The 20,019-nt window shown below is 46.9% G+C and overlaps 1 protein-coding gene across 1 annotated transcript in view; it reads right to left on the minus strand.

Annotated features, from left to right (window-relative positions):
- The window catches only part of CCDC63 (coiled-coil domain containing 63), a gene marked incomplete at its 3' end in the record, with an annotated part of 28,150 nt that extends 8,895 nt beyond the window's left edge, over positions 1-19,255 (minus strand). The window contains 9 exon segments of the mRNA XM_079942468.1: positions 1,039-1,113; positions 3,956-4,176; positions 7,726-7,757; positions 7,759-7,902; positions 8,894-9,075; positions 9,488-9,583; positions 9,585-9,608; positions 16,055-16,244; positions 19,112-19,255. Coding sequence (XP_079798594.1) covers positions 1,039-1,113; positions 3,956-4,176; positions 7,726-7,757; positions 7,759-7,902; positions 8,894-9,075; positions 9,488-9,583; positions 9,585-9,608; positions 16,055-16,244; positions 19,112-19,170 — 1,023 coding nt within the window. The 5' untranslated portion in view covers positions 19,171-19,255.
- Positions 19,256-20,019: the final 764 nt, after the last annotated feature.

Below are 20,019 nucleotides of genomic sequence, written 5' to 3' on the forward strand. Positions count from 1 at the left end.
ACTCTCTGGTCATATCTTTGCCAGGCATTTGCTATCCATTCTCCCCTTATACCTTAATAGCAAAATGCTGATTGTATTCGGGGTGGCAATGTGCCGGCTAAAAGTTATATCTCCAACCCTCCTTTGCAATAGGGATGGCCAGTGAGACATAGATACAGAAGTCACTGGCTGAGAATTCAGGGAAAAAACTTTTAAGCTGACTAACTCAATTAGCAAGGCCTTTTTTTCCTTCCCTACTTTCTTTCTGCTTGGAATGTGTATGTGATGGGTGGGCCATTGGCAGCCATAATACAACCATGAGGCATCCTTGAGAATGTAAGCCACACACTAAAGATGTAAAAACTGAAAGGAGAAGGCTGGGTTACTGATGACATAATGACCAGCCCTGAAGTGTTTATCTCCAGATTTATGTTTTAACAAAGTAAATAAACTTCTATTGCTTAGGCCACTGTTATTTTGGGTCCCTATTATTAGCAGCTGAATGCAATGCAAAGCTCATGCAGTATCCCAGCTCCATGATGTTGGCGATTACTTCCCTGAACCTCAGTTTCCTCATCTGTAAAATAGATCATACCACCTACCTCATAGAGCTGTTGTGAGGATTAAATGAGATAATGCAAGCAAAGCACTTAGCCCAGTGCCTAGTATGTAGTAATGGCTCAGGAAATGTTTGTAATTACTATTATTGATTGAGAACAGGCCACAGCCAGGACAAGGGGGAGAGAGAATAAAAGACTGAGGCAGAGATCTGTCTGGAATTTACCAGCCTGGGATGAAATTATAGGCACAAGGGCCTGAGATAGGTTCCCTGAAGTGGGAGAGTCTTTAAAATGGACAAAGAGAGCCTCAGGGACAAAATTCTGCAGCAAGATCTGTAGCAGAGGCTGCCTGTAACAAAAGGTCGGGACATGTCAAGACATGACCCAGGCCAGTAGATAGTCATGGGGCAGACATCTTCCTCCTCCTGAGAACCAACTGACAGGTCACCTGACAGACAATGGAGACTCCTGCATCCCTCCCTCCCCACCCTGGTCTTACCTCCAGCTGTCTCAGGATGGAGCAGCTGTCCTCATGTGATGATTTCTGCTGGGATTGCGAGCGGATAACCTCATTCTGCTCAGGAGAGAACCAGACCATAAGGAAAAGCAAATGCTCCCCTGCCCAACATACCTAAAAATAAGCCAATGCCTCGAGGCGTTGGTGAGGATTTAAATTATCCATTTCAAGTAGCCCCAGAACCCCTGGACCCCTCTTATGTCCATGGAGGTTCTTTCTGATGTTTCTGAATTAAAAGGAGGATGTAGGCATGAGCAGGTGGGTGGTTCATCCTTTCTGGAGAATTGTGTATAATCAGTAGGATTTGCTGCAATGGTGGCAATGTTCTATCTGTGCCGTCCAGCACTGCAGCCACTAGCCACGCACGGGCACAGAGCACTTGCAATGTGGCTAGTCCCACTGAGGAACTCATTTTTTAATTTAATTTAAATTGATTTAAACTTAAGTTGCCCCATGTAGCTGATGGTTATGGTAATGGACGGGCAGCTCCAGAGCAGGGGTTCTCAAGCTCTAGCATGAATCAGAATCACCTGGGGGTTTGTGAAAACACAGATATCCGGGCCCCACACCAGAGGTTCTGATTCAGTATGTCTGCGTGAGGCCCACAAATGTGCATTTCTCGCAAGTTCCCAGGAGATGCTGCTGGTCCAGGGACTAGATTTGAGAACTCCTGGGCTAGAACAGTGTGTCCAAATGTAAAAGGCAAGCACCCTTTTTTTTTTTTTTTTTTTTGCGGTACGCGGGCCTCTCACTGTTGTGGCCTCTCCCATTGCGGAGCACGGGCTCCGGACACGCAGGCCCAGCGGCCATGGCTCACGGGCCCAGCCGCTCCACAGCATGTGGGATCCTCCCGGACCGGGGCATGAACCCGTGTCCCCTGCATCGGCAGGCGGACTCTCAACCACTGCGCCACCAGGGAAGCCCAGCAAGCACCTTTTGATGGGGCAATACCATCTCTAGGAGTCTGTCCCATGGAAACAATAGGACATGTGGGCAAGGTGGCCACTCAAGGCTGTCCCTTGTGCTATTATCTGTAATCTCCGTTAGGGACAACCTACATGTCTACCGGTTGGGGATCGGTTAAGTAAACGATGGTACATTTACATTGTGGGGGGGAAAGGGTCTCAAATTAAAATATGGTTTAGGGCTTCCCTGGTGGCACAGTGGCTGGGAGTCTTCCTGCCAATGCAGGGGACACAGGTTTGAGCCCTGGTCCCGGAAGAGCCCACATGCCACGGAGCAGCTAGGCCCATGCGCTGAAAGTGCTGAGCCTGCGCTCTGGAGCCCGTGAGCCAAAACTACTGAGCCCACGTGCCACAACTACTGAAGCCCGCGTGCCTAGAGCCCGTGCTCCGCAACAAGAGAAGCCACTGCAATGAGAAGCCCGCGCTCCTCAACGAAGACCCAATGCAGCCAAAAATAAATTAATTAATTAATTTTTTAAAATATATGGTTTAAATGCAAATTCCTGGCTTATTCTCAGAGAATCTAGGTTTGTAGGTATGGGATAGGGCCTGGGGAATCTGTTCTTTTACAAAGAATTTTGTGATACTACCACAGAGCATCTAGGGTCTCCAGAAGCCACTGAAAAGAACATAGAAGATGTTGGGCAGTATCTATGATGAATTGTTGAAGAAAAAAGTTTATTAAACAGCACGAACTATCTAGTATACACCCAGTACTATAAGTGGGCATCTAGGGGAGTGTGTGTACGTATGTGTGTGTGTGCGCACGCACGGACACATGCTTAAGTGCACACTGCCTTCGTAAAGCAATGTCACCAAAATATTTATTGGCAGTGTCTCTGAGTGGTGATATTTTGGTGACCTGTACTTTTTCCTTATATTTTTCTGAATTACATTTTCCCACAGGCATAGCTACTTGCACATGACCCCACATTCAGGAAACAGTGACATTGCAAAAGGAAGGGCTCCCCTCAGTCTCCCCTGAGCACAGGGACCTCAGAGGAAAGAGTAATGAATTCCCAGAGGAGGTGACATCTGTCAAGACTAATGAGCGGTATTGCATCAGAAGAAAAGTGGGAGGGGCGGGGAATAGCATGAGGAAAGCCTCAGAGGAAGGAAATGCAGGGGGAAGCTGGGACTGGCAGCTGATGAGAGTGCCTTGGGGGTCATGATGGGAGCTGAGCATGCAGGGGCAGGTTGAAGCCAAATTTTGAAGGGACTGGAGTGTCACACTAAGGAGTTTAGACTCTCTCCTGTGCAGACAGTTACAAAGGCTGGTTATGTGTGTTCTGCGGAGCAAGTAGTCCAGGGAGCCAATTAAGTTTGGGAAATTATGGATTCAACAAGGTAAATAGTTTCTTTACTGTAGGATTTGTCAGAGCCTTTATTATGCTCATATATATCAACTCTCTCCAAGATTAGTTTACCATCTCTCCTCAATTCTGTGAAGCTGTTGATTAACAGGGGTCAGCCAGCTTTTAAGGCAAAGGGCCAGATTGTCGATATTTTGGGCTTTGCAGCCCACATATGGTCTGTCTTGCATACTTTGTTTCCTTACAACCCTTTAAAAATGTGAAACCATTCTTGGCTCATGGACTGTACAAAAACAGGCCAAAGGGCATATCTGGCTGTGGCTATAGTTTACTGAACTCTGGATTATAAGACATACCATGGATTTTAAATGTCACTTATTGGGGGTGAGGGGACATGAACACATTAAGTGTATGTATCAACTGGAAGACAAATACCAATTTCAGGAAGGTTAAAATGTAGGGAGGAAAACACTGGGGGAATATAGTATTTCCTAAACTTTTTTGACTTGAAGCCCTTTTTTCTGCAGAGTATCTCAAAGAGTGTTCCAAGGAACCCGCTTTGGGGAAGGCTGCTGTGGGAGCAGGTGGGCCCCTGGCCTGGGGAAGAAGAGGTGCCCTGACCTGGATTCTCTCACTCTTCTTGTGCATCATCTTGATGTCATTGTTGAGCTCTGTGACATACATGAACTGAGCAAAATTCTTCTCCTCCTTGGCCAGAAACTCCTCGATGAGCTGATTCAGGTTGCCATTCTTTGTCAGCTTCAGCAGCAGGAGGTGAGCCACCTCATAGCTCTCAAAACTCTCACCCTTGTTCTTCTTCCCATGCTTCTTTGCCTTGAGAGCTAGAAAAGGAAGAACTGGCAACCATGAGTCTGAAAGGGAAGCCGCTCAGAGTAGTGCCCAGTGGAGGGATGTGCTCCATAGCATTATCATTGTGCCCTGGGGAGGGGGCTAGACTTTCCCATGAGATGGAGTGGAAGCTTCCCTCCTTAGCCACTTCATGAATATCTAATTGATTGTCTACTATGTTCCAGACACTGTGCTGGGCTCCATAGCTACAAAATCACTGCTCCACAGAGCTTTTAGTGGAGGAATCAGCCACAAAGAGAAAAGAAAAAGAGATAGCCAAGTAAACAGAAAAAGAAATCCAATAATTACCATTGTGGCCCAGGCAATGGAGGAGATGTAGTAGGTGCTGTGATGGGGTAGCTGCGTGGCCAGGGAAGGAGGTGACGTGAGCAGGATGAAGGCCGGGGAAGCCCTCTTGGCAGAGGGCCTTAAGCAGTCTCAGGGCTTGGCAGATTCAAGGCATTAGAACAAACAAAGTTCTCCAAGCCTTGCTCCCCAGCCTGATGCCTGCAATAGCCCCACCTCTCCTGAATCCAGCCTTGTCTCTCTGATTTGGCCTCCACATGGCAATCGGAAGGATCTTTCTAGATCTTCCTAGGCACATCTGGCCACGTGACCCCTTTTCATGTGTGGCTCCCTACTGTCCCTGGGATGAAGCTGAAGTTTCTCGGCATAATTTAAGATCTGATCCCCTCTAACCCTCAGTGCCTGGTCACTATCAGACTCAGTCACTAGTCTGCCTAAATCTTCTGATAGCTTCCCACCACACTTAGAATCAACGTGAGCTCCCTGTGCAGCCTATAAGGGCCTGTGTGGTCTGGCTCCTCCTCACCCCTCCAATTTCATCTCCTACCACTCTCCTGTTGGCATCAACTCACTCCAGCCACACTGGCCTCCTCTCTGTTCTAGAAATATGCCTACCTCACTCCCACCTCAGGGCCTTTACACCTGCAATTCCTTCTTCCTGGGATGTGCTTCTCCCAGTCTTCCATGTGGCTGGTTCTCTCCTATCATTCAAGTCTCTGCCCAAACAGCACCTCCTCCAAGAGGCCCACCCTGACCACCCTAGATAAAGCAGCCCCTGGTTACTCTCTGTCAATTATCCTGTTTTGTTTTCTTCATCATGCTCATGGGTTCCCGAGAGATCAGATTAACTTTTGCCAATTTGCCAATTTGTCATCTCCCCTGACAGAAGTTCAGCTCCAGAAGGACAGGACCTCTGTCTTACTCCCCACCGTCTCCCAACACGTAGCCCAGTTCCTGGCACATGGTCAGTCCTGCAGGAGTGGCCTCTGCCTGTTTCTCCAGCTTTGCGTCTACACTCCAGTTAACACGTTCCTGCCTCTGGGCCTTTGTCTCTGCCTGGATTCCTCACCCTTGCACAACTGGACTCTTTTCATCCTTTAGATCACAGTCTGAACAGCCCCTCCTTGTCCATCCTATCCAAGAGAGGTCTCCCTGTTACTTTTCCATCTCAGTCCCTTGTTTTCTTCCTTCAAAGGTTCTATCACAACCTGAAGTGTTTGTATTTGTCTATTTGCTTGTTTTTTTGTGTGTCTCCATATCTAAAACATAAGCTCCGTGACATCAAGGACTAACACTGTCTTGATCACTGCTCTGTCTCTGGTCCCCAACATGGTGCCTGTTTCAGGATAGGTGATCATTAAAATTTGTTGGAAGACCAAGAATGCAATGGTTGGATGGATGAAGGAAGGAGTCAGCTGATCATGAAGAACTTACCCCTGCCGTGTCACAGGAACAGGAGGAGCCTGGAGGCTGGGAGACCCAGCAGAAGCTGCTAGAGGAGATGTGATGAGAAAGATGACAAGGCTGAGGCAGTGAGAAGAGGAAGGATGGACGCACAAGTCAACTGGAGTGGCAGTGAATGGGAGAACTCCTATTGACTGCACAGTTCGGGTCTTGGATGCCTAGTGGAATCTTGAGGCTGCTCAGTGGATTAGGAGAGAGAAGAGGAGAGTAGTAGGACCTCAGGCTTTGGGGGGCAGACACACTTGGGATGGGGTCCTGGATCTGTTACTTACATTGCAGAGGACCTTGGCTATATCCATGTATCCTCTCTCAGCTGCACTGCCCTCATATGTCAACTGGGGGTGTTAATAATAATGTCTGCCTCTTGGAGATATTGTGAAGGCTAAATGGAAGCCATGCATGCCAAGCATAGAGAATGGAAGCTGGCATAAGCCAGTGGCTCAGTAAATGGATGGGTGGGTGGATGGAGGATGGAAGGATGGATGGTAAAGGATGGAAGATGGATGGGTGGATGGATGGATGGATAGATGGAGGATGGAAGGATGGATGGATGGATGGATGGACAGAAGGTCCAAAAGGTAGTTTTTGTAATGTTAGAGAGTGAGAGATGGGATTTCTCAGAAAAACACTTCCAGCCATACAGTTGCAAATAAGGTAGGAAGGGACAGAAGGGGCTGAAAGAAAAAAAACAAATGCAGCTGCACAGGGGGCTCTCCCTTCAATCTGTTGAGGAGAGAGTTAACATAGCAGACCTGAGACTGCTCTCCTTAGAAAGGCCTGCTTGCAAGGTTGGCCCTTGGCCTTCATCTGGGAACTTAAATGGTGAACAGCTCCCTACACTGATATAAAACTTTCCTAAACGGTAAGTGTGGCTCCTGAGCCCAGACTGTAAGGACAGTGTGCTTTATGCCTAACACCTGCCTTCCTGCTGGGAAGCTGGAATTTTGGTATGTGCTGGGGAGAGGGTGCCTACGTGACCAGCCTCCAGTAAGAATCTTGGGCACCAAGTCTCTAATGAGCTCCCCAAGCAGATGACTCTTCATATGTGTTGTCACAATTAGATGCTGGAGGAATTAAGCATGCCCTGTGTGACTCCACTGGGAGAAGATCCTGGAAGCTTGTGCCTGGTTTCCTCTGGACTTCGCCCCACGCACCTTTTCTCTTTGCTGATTTTTCTTTGTGTCCCTACATCATAGCCATGTCTGCTGAGTCTTGTGAGTCCTCTTTGAGAATCACCCAGCCCGGGGGTGGTCTTGGGGACCTCTGACACACAAGCTCCTCCTCTAAACAATGGAAGGAGAGCCACAGGGTGAGGACACATCCTACAGGTTATGGGTGGCAGATAAAACCCAAGGCATCCAGTTAAATTTGAATCTCAGACAAACAATATATATTTTTTTCCTTTGGCCACACTGCACAGCACGCAGGATCTTAGTTTCCCAACCAGGGATCGAACCCCTGCCCCCTGCAGTGGAAGCACAGGGTCTTAGCCATGGGACCACCAGGGTAGTCCTGACACAAATGATATATTTTTAACAGTATAAATATGTCACAATTATAGATAAACCACAAATAAGTTTTTAGTATAAGTATGTCTCAAATACTACATGAGACTAAAATTTTATTCATTGTTTATGTGAAATTTAAATTTAACGGCATCTTGTATTTTTATTTGCTAAATTTGGCAAACCTACTACAAGGAGACTCGGGCACCTTCAGTTGAGAGAGAGAGAGAGAGAGAGAGAGAAAAGAGGACACCTGGAAAGCATTACCTTCTTCCTTTTTGGACTGCTCCTCAAACTCGATCATTCAGCTTGATGCGTAGGAAGGATGTGAGCTTGGTTTCATGATCATAGAGACGCTCCAACTCTCGGATCTCCAGGTTGTACTGAGAGATGTCCTTCTGCTGGCGGTCCTTCATGGCAGCCATTCGAGCCATGGCTTCCAGCCTGGGCGAGGGGGGCACGACAGAGTCTGAGTGTCCGGAGGCGCCGTCCTTCTCCTCCCCTCTCCCTACCAGTCCAGACAGACTTCCTGACTGGTCAATGACCATCACTCCTTTTAATCATGGAGGTTTCTGGGAGTAGAGGAACAACTTTCCCCACCTGAATGACAGCAGTTGACAGCTCTAGACCACCCTCAGGAAATCATTTTCTATCATCATCATCATCACCACCACCATCACCACCATCATCATGATCATCATCACCATCAGCAACATCATCACCAGCAGCATCACCACCACCATCATGATCTTCACCACCATCACCACCACCACCACCATCAGTATCATCATTACCATCAGCAGTATCAACACCATCAGCATCATCACACATCACCATTATCACTAGTACCATCATCATCACCACTTGTCAAGTACTATGTCCCAGCCACTCGCTTATATACACATATTATTTAATCCTCACTACCACCTGAAGGGGTCCTCCAACAATGTAGTAGTGATGGAGCCAGGGTTCAAACCCAGATCTCTCTGACTCCAAAATCTGCACTCTTCACCACTAAACTGCATGCTTTTTGCCCCTCTAGGTGTGAAGCTGGGAGACAGCCCAGACTGAGAGGGACCCCTAGGACTAGAGGCAGGGACACCTGGGGGAGATGGTACAGCATAGGGGTTTGAGTCGCAACTCCACCACATCTGCCATTTATTTGGATCTCAGGTAAGTATCTTGGCATCTCTAAGCCTCCATTTTCTGGTCTGTAAAATGAGGATAATAACTCCTAGGGCTGTTGTGAAGGTTGAAATACTACCCAGAGCATCTAGCATCATGCTTGGCTGACACACAATCAGCACTCAGAGTTATTATGATGATGATTTCAGGTTCCTCAACACATAAGCACAGTGGGTAGAGGTGGCCCAGAGTAGGAAGCTCAGCAGCGGGCTGAGACATCTTTGCCCCCAGGGTCTCTCCCCCAGCCCACCTCTGCTCATAGGCCTGCGCAGACTGCTCGATGGCCATATTCATTGTTTTCTTCTGCATCAACAAGCGCCGATGAATCTGCTCATAGATGTTGTCATAAGCAGCCTTCTCATACCGTAGGTCCTCAGTCTCCTTCCGGAGCTTTGCATTGGTGGTCAGCATCTTGTCAAAGTGTACAGTGACCTGCAAAGAGGGCTCTGCTTCAAAATAAGGCTCACTCCTGGGGCATGAGACAAGCTTCCAGAAGGCAGCCAGAGGGTTGAAGGGTCTTCGCCTCACCTCCCACCCCAGGCCCACAGAACAATGGTTGGAGTGCTGCCTGGCCTGTGTGCACACCATCGTTCACCTTATCCCGACTCAACCAATGAGATGAGTATGTTCTGCTAATGGCTTCACAGACATCATTCTTCCCTCTTAGCAAAGGGAGGCAGAGTTGTTTGCAGAGTTTTTTTTGTTTGTTTGTTTTCTGGTCACGTTGCAGCACGTGGGATCTTAGTTCCCCGACCAGGGATAGAATCCGTGCCCTCTACAGTGGAAGCATGGAGTCCTAACCACTGGACCACCAGGGAATTCCCCCAGAGAACACCTTACGTACGAGATGCAAACGGGTTTCCAAAACGTGGATCCGTTTTTGCAGTTTCTGGGGGTTATTGGCCTCCTGTATTTTTGAGAAGATCTGTCTTTGGTTTATATATATATTTTTCCATCTGAATGATCTGAAAAGAAAAAGAGAAAGAGAGAGAGAGAAAAAACCCAGCTGTGTTAACATCTGTATGGGTACAAATGTGCCAGTTCACTAACTCAAGTGTGGTAAAACAAAAACTGCAATGTTCTTTCTTTTCCCATGAATGGAATTTTAATTCTCTCTTGGGTGTATGCTCAACTCAACTTAACCTTAGCCAGTTTGGGGCAAAATGAGGCAACTTAGGGTTTTTACTCTCACCCGTGCATGTACATTTCACTTACCTGTGGGCGAAAATTTCACCTGGCCCTAAAGCCACAGTTTCCAGCAGAAATGGCATTATTCCCCCAAGAAGCCTTCTGTAACCTTTGTTTTTTGTTTTGTTTTGTTTTGTTTTTTGCTCTTGCAATGATGACGACGCTAGTGGCACTTAATGGCAGGTCATGAGATGTCACATACCCTGCAACATGTAAGACAGCACCAAACATCCAAGAATTGTCCTCCACCCCTTTTGACCTTCCAGTGCCCCTCAGGATATTAGGCAGGTGAAGAACCTCTCTATAATTTTCTGTACCTAGAATCAAACTGTCTTTTACATATACACACACAGTATTTTTCATTAGGTTTTAATAGACACTTAATTATCCAGGAATGTAGTCACTGTATAAATCAAGAGAATGTTCGTTGATTTGTTTGGAACTTTACCAAGAGTTGGCCACCATTTTGGAAATCATGACACCAGCACAACCTGGATCATCATCTTTGAGTTGTGGATACAACAAGTCCAAATTGGTCTGCAGTGTGGAATCTTCAGTGATTCTGCATATCAATAATACTGGCCTCTGACTATATCTTTTAGACCAGCGGTCTGCAAACTAAGGCCCTGGGCCAAATCTGCCCCATTGCCTGTTTTTTGTTTGTTTGTTTGTTTGTTAATATTTATTTATTTATTTTGGTTGCACTGGGTCTTACTTGCAGCACGTGGGATCTTCATTGCGGCATGCAAGATCCTTTTTCTTTTTTTTAGCTACAGCATGTAGACTCTTAGGTGTCGCATGCATGCAGGATCTAGTTCCCCAACCAGGGATCGAACCCGGGCCCCCTGCACTGGGAGCGCAGAGTCTTACCCAATGGACCACCAGGGAAGCCCCCCACTGCCTGTTTTCATAAATAAAGTTTTATTGGCACACAGCCATGCCCATTCTTTGCATTGTCTATGGCTGCTTTCATACTATGAAGGCAGAGTGGAGTAGTGTGGCCCACAAAGTCAAAATATTTACTATCAGGGCCTCTGCAGAGCAATTTGCTGGCCCCGGTCTCGATAAGTCAGGCCAAAACATGCACGTATCGAAATACATATAATTTTAGTATAAGTAGCTTTCCTTCATTTTTCCTTTGCATTATAGTTATGGCATCATATTGATTTAAAAGAAGAAGGATAAAGGATTATATCATCTATGAATTTCACTTCAGGATTGTAAAGGAGGTATTACCAAACATTTGCTGTTAAAAAGGGGCATTGGCAGTTGAGTGACTCATGATTTCAAGTGTCAACAACTAAAAATGATTAAGTTCAATTAGGTTCAGGTCTTGCTAAAAACATGCTTTCCTTGGGAATTCCCTGGCGGTCAGTGGTTAGGACTCCTCCCTTTCACTGCTGAGGGCCCGGGTTCAATCCCTGGTGGAAGAACTAAGATCCCACAAGCCGTGCGGTGTGGCCAAAAAATAAAATAAAATGAAGCATTTTAAAAAACATATGCTTTCCTCACAAGAGTTTACCCTCTCTGCCTTTATGGGCACAGATCTCAGCAGCCTTCCTTCAGGGGCAGCAGCTTGTATCAATTAGAAACACATGCAACTACAAATTACAGAAAGCCCAACTAACAATGGTTTAAACAAATTATGGTTTATCTTTCTCTCATAATACACTGCTGGCTTAAGTTCAGTAACTCCAGGAGGTAAAAACAAGATCTCTGTAATTCACCTGGCTTCTCCCTCAAAAGATGGCTGCCATTGCACCAGCCTTCACACAGTTATGTTCCAGGGAGGAAAGTAGAGGAAGCAATATGGATGAAGGGTACGACCTATACCTGGAAAGCAAAACTTTCCCAGACACCCCTAACAGATATCCCCTTACATTTCATTGTCTACCTTTAGGTGCAAGGGAAAATGGGAAATCTAGCTTTTTAGCTGGGCACATGCTCACCTGAATAAAGTCAGGGATCTGTTAGAGAGGAAAACATAAAGAATGGCAGTGTCACCCACAACACTATGTAGTTACAGTTGCTTCAAGGAAATTCAGGCCCAATATTGCCAGATCTTCCAGTTTTTTTTAAAAGGGAAGCCAGATATCTGAATTTTTACATGAAATCTCCTGATTTTTAACATGTTAGGCCAAAGCCTTCATGTTGTCAGGCTCAGCCTGTTCTGAAGGCCACTGGTCTACTCATACATTTAGGGTCATGGAAGACCCACAGAAAAGTGATGAAAGATGGTTTTTAGGCAGCAAGAGATGCTTAACGGAAGACAGAAGAATGTTCCAGAACCAGGAGGCTGGCAGAGGTGACAACAGCCAGAACTGTACTGTGGTGGACATGGTGGGTGGTTAACCCGTCGTGGGTGTTCTGGGAAAGAATACCCATCCCACCCCAGAAGACTGATCCAAGCCAAGCATGGTAACTCTAATCACTCTTCTTATGATTTATTTATTCAGGGATGGGCAAGACTAAACCAGTTGGAGCCTCTGGCTGTCTGGTAGGGAAGCATCTGGAAAAAGTTTCCTCATTCCTAAGAGAGTCATAGGAAGAGATGGTCTGTCTTCTCCTGACGGTATTGTTCCATCTGGATGTGGTCCCTGGAACTGCTGCTGCTGTCTTGTCCCCAAAGGACAAAGACAAATACCTTGATAACCTAATTGAGCTGCTGAATCAACCAACCCTGAAGCTTGCATTATCTTTATACTTCCTGTTATATGAGATAAAAACATTTTCTTATTGCCAGTAATCTACTTATGGAAGGTGGGCTCTGCCTCCAAACCCAAGGGATAAATCATCATTGGTCTAAACTAGGGGTTGGGAAACTTTATCTTAAAGGGCTAAATAGTAAATATTTTAGGCTTCAAGGACGAAGAGATTAGTATGTAGGTACTCACATAACCATTTAAAAAGTAAACATTTAAGATGTAAAAACCATTCTTTGCTGGAGGGCCATAAACAAACAGACCAGACTTGGTGCTTGCACTGTAATCTGCTGCCCCTGGTCTACCCCAAAGCAATTACAGAAATTCCATTTCCCTTTGGCCCGTGATTGGCCAAGGAATGGGCATATACCCTAGCCCTGGCCAATCAGAGAAAATCTGCTGGAGGAATTTTGTAAAATATTCTCCCTCTCATAAGAAGAGAATATCATGTACAAAAACTTCCCATCTTTTCTTCCTATTTTTGAATGCAATTATATGAGACATTATACTAGCTAAGCTTTGGCAGCCATCTTGTGACCATGAGGGGAAGGCTGGTCAAGAGAGTCATAGAGAAAAAGAAGAACCCATCATTGTAGAGCTGCTAAACCATCCCTGGGATGGCCTATTTCTAGTCAGACATCATATTAAGCGAGAAAAACAAACCTCTGTTCTCCCAGTTGCTTCCAGTCAAGAATTCTATTATCAATACTTGCAGCCCAACACATTCTCAAGCAAAAGATCAGGCACCAAGGGAGCCATTGGGTCTCACCCAAAACTAGTAAGGTATATGAATGCTGTTTATGATTGATATTAGCCAGGCTTTGGACGTTAGCTGGAACACACACACATACACTCCCCCACAAACTCCCTCACAGCAAAAACAAATTACTTCATCAGTGCTGACAAAGTCAGATTCAAGTCAAGTCAGGTTCCTATTCTACTCCGTTCTCCTCTCCTGTTCTATGCACAAGGCAGCGTCCTCAACACAAACCCCCTCCAGCTCTCTTATGAAATAAAACAAATGACTTGTTTTGATATATGGGAGGGCAGCATCCTCCACCATATATTAGGTGTGGCATCACATGCTCTGAAAGGATGCCTGCCCTAGCCCGAGTTGACCCCCAGAGTCCTAGGGCTCCACCTACTTGCCAAAGGAAGCTGTGGCATCAGCTCTTGTGATTAAATTCAGAGCTGTATTCCCTTTGGCACCTTTATGTCAGACGCTGCTTTTGTGATGCTGAAAGTAATTAGGCTTCAGCCCAATGGGAGACATTAGCCAAGGCTGTGGCTGATGGGGAAATACGTTGCCTACACTAGATGCTCAGCAGGAAGGCATCAGCTTATTAATTATTTTGTGAGGCTAAGCAGGGCCCAGTGATATCCTCACCTCCACTGACCCCTTGAAAGGACAAAGCTCTGGGCATTGTGTGGTGGACACAGCAGGAGGGGATTCTGGGAGCTGCCTGCACTGAGATGGAATTAGACCAAGTGGGTTTTTGTGTTGGGCAGTGAGTGCCGTACTCTTTGGAGGATTCCAAAACTAGGTTGCCTTTTCTAATGTTTCTGAGAATCCACATCCCCATTTTTCTTCTTCACTTTTATTGCCTCCTTTCTCATACATTCATATGTTTGTCCACTCATTCATTCATTCACTCATTCATCAGTTTTATTAAGCCCCTGCTTGGTGCCAGACAACAGGGGTATGATGGTAACCAAGACAGAGTGGTCCCTGCCCTCAGGGAACCTACAATCTAGGACTGGAAACAAGCCAGGAAGCATGATGAGCCCTAGGAGAGAGGAAATAGATGGTAATTTGCACACACACAGCAGGGGCATGTAGCAGAGAAAGATGAGGGGACAACTATCTTGCAGAAACAGAATTTGAGCTGAGACGCAAAGGATGAATAAGACTCCCCCAAGCAGAGAGGACGGGGAACATCACTCCAGGCAGGGGGAACAGCATGTGCAAAGGTCTGGAGGTGAGAGACAGCACTGTGGATCCATGAAGGCAGCCAGTGTGGATGGAGCACAGAGGAGAAGGAGGCAGGAGAGAAGGTGGAAGAGGCAGGAGGGGCTGAGGCAGCAGAGCCGGCAAATACACCAGGAACTTGGGCCCTTATCACAGCAAGAGTTGGAAATTACTGAAGAGTTTGAAGCAGAAGAAAGGTGTAATGAGATTTCCAGATTCATTCAGTCAGTAAATATTTATTGAGGACCTGCTAGGTGCTGGACACTGGGATAGGAACAGGGGGTACAGTAGGGAACAAAACAGACTCACGCAGGTGACAGGTTAGGGAGACATTAGACAACACCCATATTAAGGCATAATTACCACCGTGAAAGGTACTGTGAAGGAGGTGCCATGGGGTGACATGAAAGAGGGTAGGGGGTGCACTGGGATCTTCTATTCGCCCCCCAAGACCTACTCTCCACCCTGCTCTGTGCCCCAGGAAGCTAACCGGGAAGGATCCACAATGGCTTCCTTGTAGTTGGGGTCAGAGGTGAGAAGAAAGAGAGGTTGCGGTATTTACTCCAGGTTCCAGAATGCCCTACTCGTCCGAGTACCCTACAGAGTGTGCTATTTGTTCCTGGCCAAGAAACTAACACCAGGGGCATATACTTTAAACCGGAGAGAGGGCATAGAGAAGGCCTCCCTGAGAAAGTCACCTTCAGGCTGAGACATAAAGATAAGCAACTAGGGTAAGGCAGTGTGGGGAGCATGTGCAAAGGCCCTGAGGTGAGAAAAGGCTCAGCATTATTTGAAAGAAAGAAAGAAGTCTTTTGCAGCTGGAGTGTGAAGAGTTAAGGAAGAAATGACATGGGATGAGCCTAGAGGAGTAGGCAGGGTCTTTCAAACGATACTAAGGGATTAACACTGTATAGCAAATGTCTCTAGCTCTTTGCTTTCTGGATCCATGAGGGTTGCACTTCCTAGGCCCTTTTGTGAATGGGTAGAGTTGACTATTTTGGGTCAAGATAGTCTACCAAACTACGGGTTTGGTAGACTATCTTGAGCCAATGAGTCATGAACAGAAGTGACACATGTCACTGGAGCATTCAACTGCCAGTGTGAGACCCTCAGGACTCACTTTTTTCTACCACAGTACCTCGCAACGTTCAAGATGGGGGCTATCCCATTAGCCTGGCCCCAGGATGAGAGGATATAGGAGCCCCTAGCCAATCCACGATAGACATAAACCATGAATGGGAAAGAAACCTTTGTTGTTTTAAACCACTGAGTTAGGGAGAGGGAATTTTGTTACTGCAGCATAACCTAACCTCTCCTGACTGATACAGTAAGGATTGGGGCATTTAGTCTTACTGTAATGGGGAGGCAGTGGAGACCACAGTGAGGAAATGGATCAATAGAGCTGAGAGATCAGGGGTTACAATGGTGGTGGAGACAGTGACCACAGTCACGTTTAGAAAAGCCAACGGTGGGGATATGGTGGGGAGTACACCTCCTGCACTCCTTCCCCTTGCTCGGTGTTCTGGTTAACCCTTTAAGAGAAAGACCACACCTTCTCATCCAGTTCAGCCAACAGCACTTTCATCGATTTAATCAGGGCCTCGTAGTCCTCCTTGGTTTGCAGCAGGAAACACAGCTCCATGTAGTTTTTCTCATTCAGATCCAAGTTCCTGGAGGACTTGATGAGATTCAAAAGCAGGGTGATCTCATCCTGCTCCTCCTGCAGGGTCTTGATTTCCTTGCTGTTGGGAAAGCAGCATGTGATTAACCCTGAACCCCTGAGTTTGCCTGGATCAGACACTCCAGGCCCCTTGGTCCTGAAAGGAGACTCAGAGGGGTACTTCCCACCCCAGCAAGTGGAAGAGACTCACCCAAGGTCTCCAACCCAGGTCCAGAACTCAGATGTCCTTTGACCCAGTTCACTGCAACTTCCACTGCTCCGCCCTTCTCTGAGCGGCATTTTTTTTTTTACTCCTCAGAACAATTTGCAGCTGTGCCTGTCAAAACCCATTACCTAGTCATGGTGAGAGCCCTCAAGTTCTCTTTTGCCAGCAGCTCACTGACATCTGTCTGATTTTGCAGACTTTCTTTTCCGGCTTTACAGCCAGTTATCTCTGGTAATAAGAGGCAAGCCCATGAGGCAGGATCTTTCAATTGTGCATCAACACAGAGCTGCACAGGAACTTCTAACCCCCACCAACTTTTCTACTCAGGGGCTACTGATTTATGAAATTGGCTGATGAGTCTCCTTCTCTTCCTCTGTCTGCTCTGGAGAAGAGAGGGTGTCAGGGACGTGAGCAACCAGGGATTTCTAAAAGAGAAAAGAAGACTCAGGCAACTGCACGGCAACTGAGCAACAGGAAATGGTACAGAGGCCGAGTTTCTGGCAAAGTCTGGGCAGCCTATTCCTGCTGCTCAGTGCGGTTTGCAGACTAGCTGCCTCAATGCCCTTTGGAAGCTTGGAGAAATGCAGCAGCTCAGGTCTCAATCCAGGACCTACTGAATCAGAATGTGCTTTGTAACAAGATCCTCAAGTGACCTGTACGCACTTTAAAGTTTTGGAAGCGCCACTCTAGAACAGCAAAGAATGTTCAAGGGCGGGGTCTGCAAAGCTTTTTCTATAAAGGGCCAAAGAGTAAATACTTTGGGTTTTGCAGGCCAGAGGGTCTCTGTTGCAACTACTCAACAAAGCAATCATAGGCAACACAAAAATGAAGAGGCGTGGCTGTGTGCCAATAAAACTTTATTTACAAAAACAGGCAGCCACTCAGACTTGGCCCATTGGCCACCGTTTGCTGACTGATGTTCTAAAGCAGCACTGTCCAGTAGACCATTCTGCAGTGATGCAAACGTCCTCTAGCTGCGCTGTCCGACAGCATCCATCAGGCATGTGTGGCTATTGAGCCCTTGAAACGTGGCTGGTGCAACTGAAGAACTGAATTTCTAATTTTATTTATTTTAATAAATTGCAAATGTAAATAGCCACATGTTGCTAACAACCACTGGAGTGCATGCCCAGTTCTAGAGCATCTTGTCTTCTTAACCTGGCCCTTGGGACTTTTCTCCCCCTAAGCCCCTCTTGGGAGGGGTCTTTGCTAAGGTGCAGAGAAAAGAGAGAGAGAGAGCCGGATAGTAAGTCAGAGTTAGGCTTTCGGGGGTGCAGTGAGGTCGGAAAAGCAAAAGGAAGGTTTGTCCGCCTTTAGGCAGGGCTGGGACTGCAGTGAGGGGAGTGAGGTGCCCCAGAATTTAAGGAGGTCTTCATTTTCAGGGTGGTATAGGTGCAGGGTCTGCGCTGGGGAAAAGCACCTCCTTAAATATTACACCCTAAGCACCTCACTCACCTCACCCCAGGTCTCTTCCACTCTCCTCCCCTTCAGTTCCACCACAGTGAAACCAGATCAAATGGATCGGGGTAGAGTGAGATGCAGAAGGGTAAGTAAGATTCAAGAAAAACTGAAACCACATCAAGAAGTAGGCATTTCCTGATGCCCACCAAGGGTAGGCTGTGAATCAGGGTCACCAGCACAGATGTGCAGGTTGTGGACTGCACAGCCCAAGGGAGCACCATCTGCTTGAAAACATGTCATTGATTTGTTGATTTACTCCACTTTTCTGCGAGACACTTTGTCTTGTTTTAACAAAATCCCTACATAATGACAATGTTTCCAGCAGATGGCACTAAAGGGTCTTTGAGAAAGGGTGCCTTTTTCTAATTCACGTAATGATCCCATATGGACTAGCAGTGGCTCTGAGTGAACCAATCCATGGAAAATCTAAAGAACCCCTTTTCCCTACCCTCTGAACTTCACACATCATCTAACAGTAAAATTTTCTAACAATAGGCAGTTACTGCCTGTATAAACATTATGAATGTGGTTAAGGAATCACATTTCTTTGGACGGAATCTAAGAATGCTTGTTTAATGTTTGTTTATTCAACCTCAGGGAACACCCTTCTGTTGCCCAAAGAAACTATACACACCATAATTTCTAGGGCAACTCAATTTCAAATATTCAGGCCTGCAGATCCCATAATAACGCACAAGCAGGAAACGTCCTTTGGGGTATCCACCGACTGGTGATTTCCCCTTCTCTGGGAACTCCCCACCTTTACTGCTAGAACCGCTGGGGATACCCATAGCTATTTTTTGTCCTATGGCTCAGCACCCCCCCCCAGGCCACAGCTGAATGGGCCAGAAGTAGACACCAGACCCAAGCTAAGCCAATCAGATTCTCCCTCTCCTGGGAATTTTGGGATTGGAATTGACTAAGAACAGTCTCTCTGTGTGGCCTTTGGTCGCTCAAGAATTGGAGGCAGCCATCTCCCACCAGCCACGGCTGAGATTCAGAGAGGAAAGAACAAAACCCATGTGTTGAAAGAAACAGGAACCAGAATCACTTTCTTGTTTGGGTCCTTCACTGAGACATGGGTGCGCTGCTCCCCTTGGAGTCCCTGAGACACCCTGAACTCTGAGAATAAATCTCCTCTCCCCACTGAAGCTATTCCAAGTGGGTCCCTGCCCCAGACCCCATCAGAAGGCAAGCCCCATGAAACCAAACCCAACATTTTCTCCAAGTTCACTCAGTACAGAACTCTGAGCATCACTTACTGCTGGTTTGTGATCTTCTGCTGGGAGCAGAAGTTAAAGGACTTCCGACTGTCCACCATCTTCCGGAACTGCTGCCTCAGCTTCTGAAGCTCTGCCTCGGCCAGCTGCTCTTTGGTCTTCTCCGAAGGTTCCTGGGAATTTTCAGGGTCTTTTCTTCTGTGCTTCTTTTGAGTGAGACAGGGTGAGTGTTAAGCAACAGGTTAGGTGACTAGAAAAGCCCACATTTCAGCTTAAGGGTGGAGGGCAAGAAGAGTGCTTGGGGCAGGGCTGGAGTAGGAAGACCACCCTTGGGTGATGTCAACTGCTTAGGTGTTACATGGAAAACCCACCCTGGGTTGCCAGGGTGGAGAGGAAGCTGGACCTCATTACTGCATACTGAAGAGGTGGTCTTGCTGTGTGACCTTGGGTGAGTCACTTAACATCTCTGAGTCTCCAGTCTCTCATCTATAAAATGGGCACACATAGATTTGTTGTCAGGATTAGTTGAGTTAATACGTGTACAGAGGACCGCACAATGCCTGACCCCACAGTAAGCCCTCTGTATGTAGGAGCTGCTGTTACCCACCATCCACATCTTGAAGGAATTGTGCTTTCGCTCTCCTCAGACATTGTATCCAGGGAGGTCAAAGCTAGCAAGTGCTCCTTTCTCTCTCTGCGATACCTGTCCACAGTGGCGAAAGGAAGAGAACTTGTGAGCCACCCCTGCTGGTGGTGCAGGACCCGGCAGCACCCTCTCCCTTCCCCACCTCCCGCAGACCTTCCTCCTCCCACAGCTTGGCACACGAGGAGGACACGGCAGATGGCTGCCCGGGTGTGAGAAGAGGCTTTTTTTTTTTTTAAGCAATGTTTGCCTGAAACCTGTTCCTCTCATGATTTATTATTAGGAGCCAGGCAGATGGTTCTGGCAT

This window comes from Stenella coeruleoalba (assembly GCF_951394435.1).
Source record: "Stenella coeruleoalba genome assembly, chromosome: 14".
Lineage (NCBI taxonomy): Eukaryota > Metazoa > Chordata > Mammalia > Artiodactyla > Delphinidae > Stenella > Stenella coeruleoalba.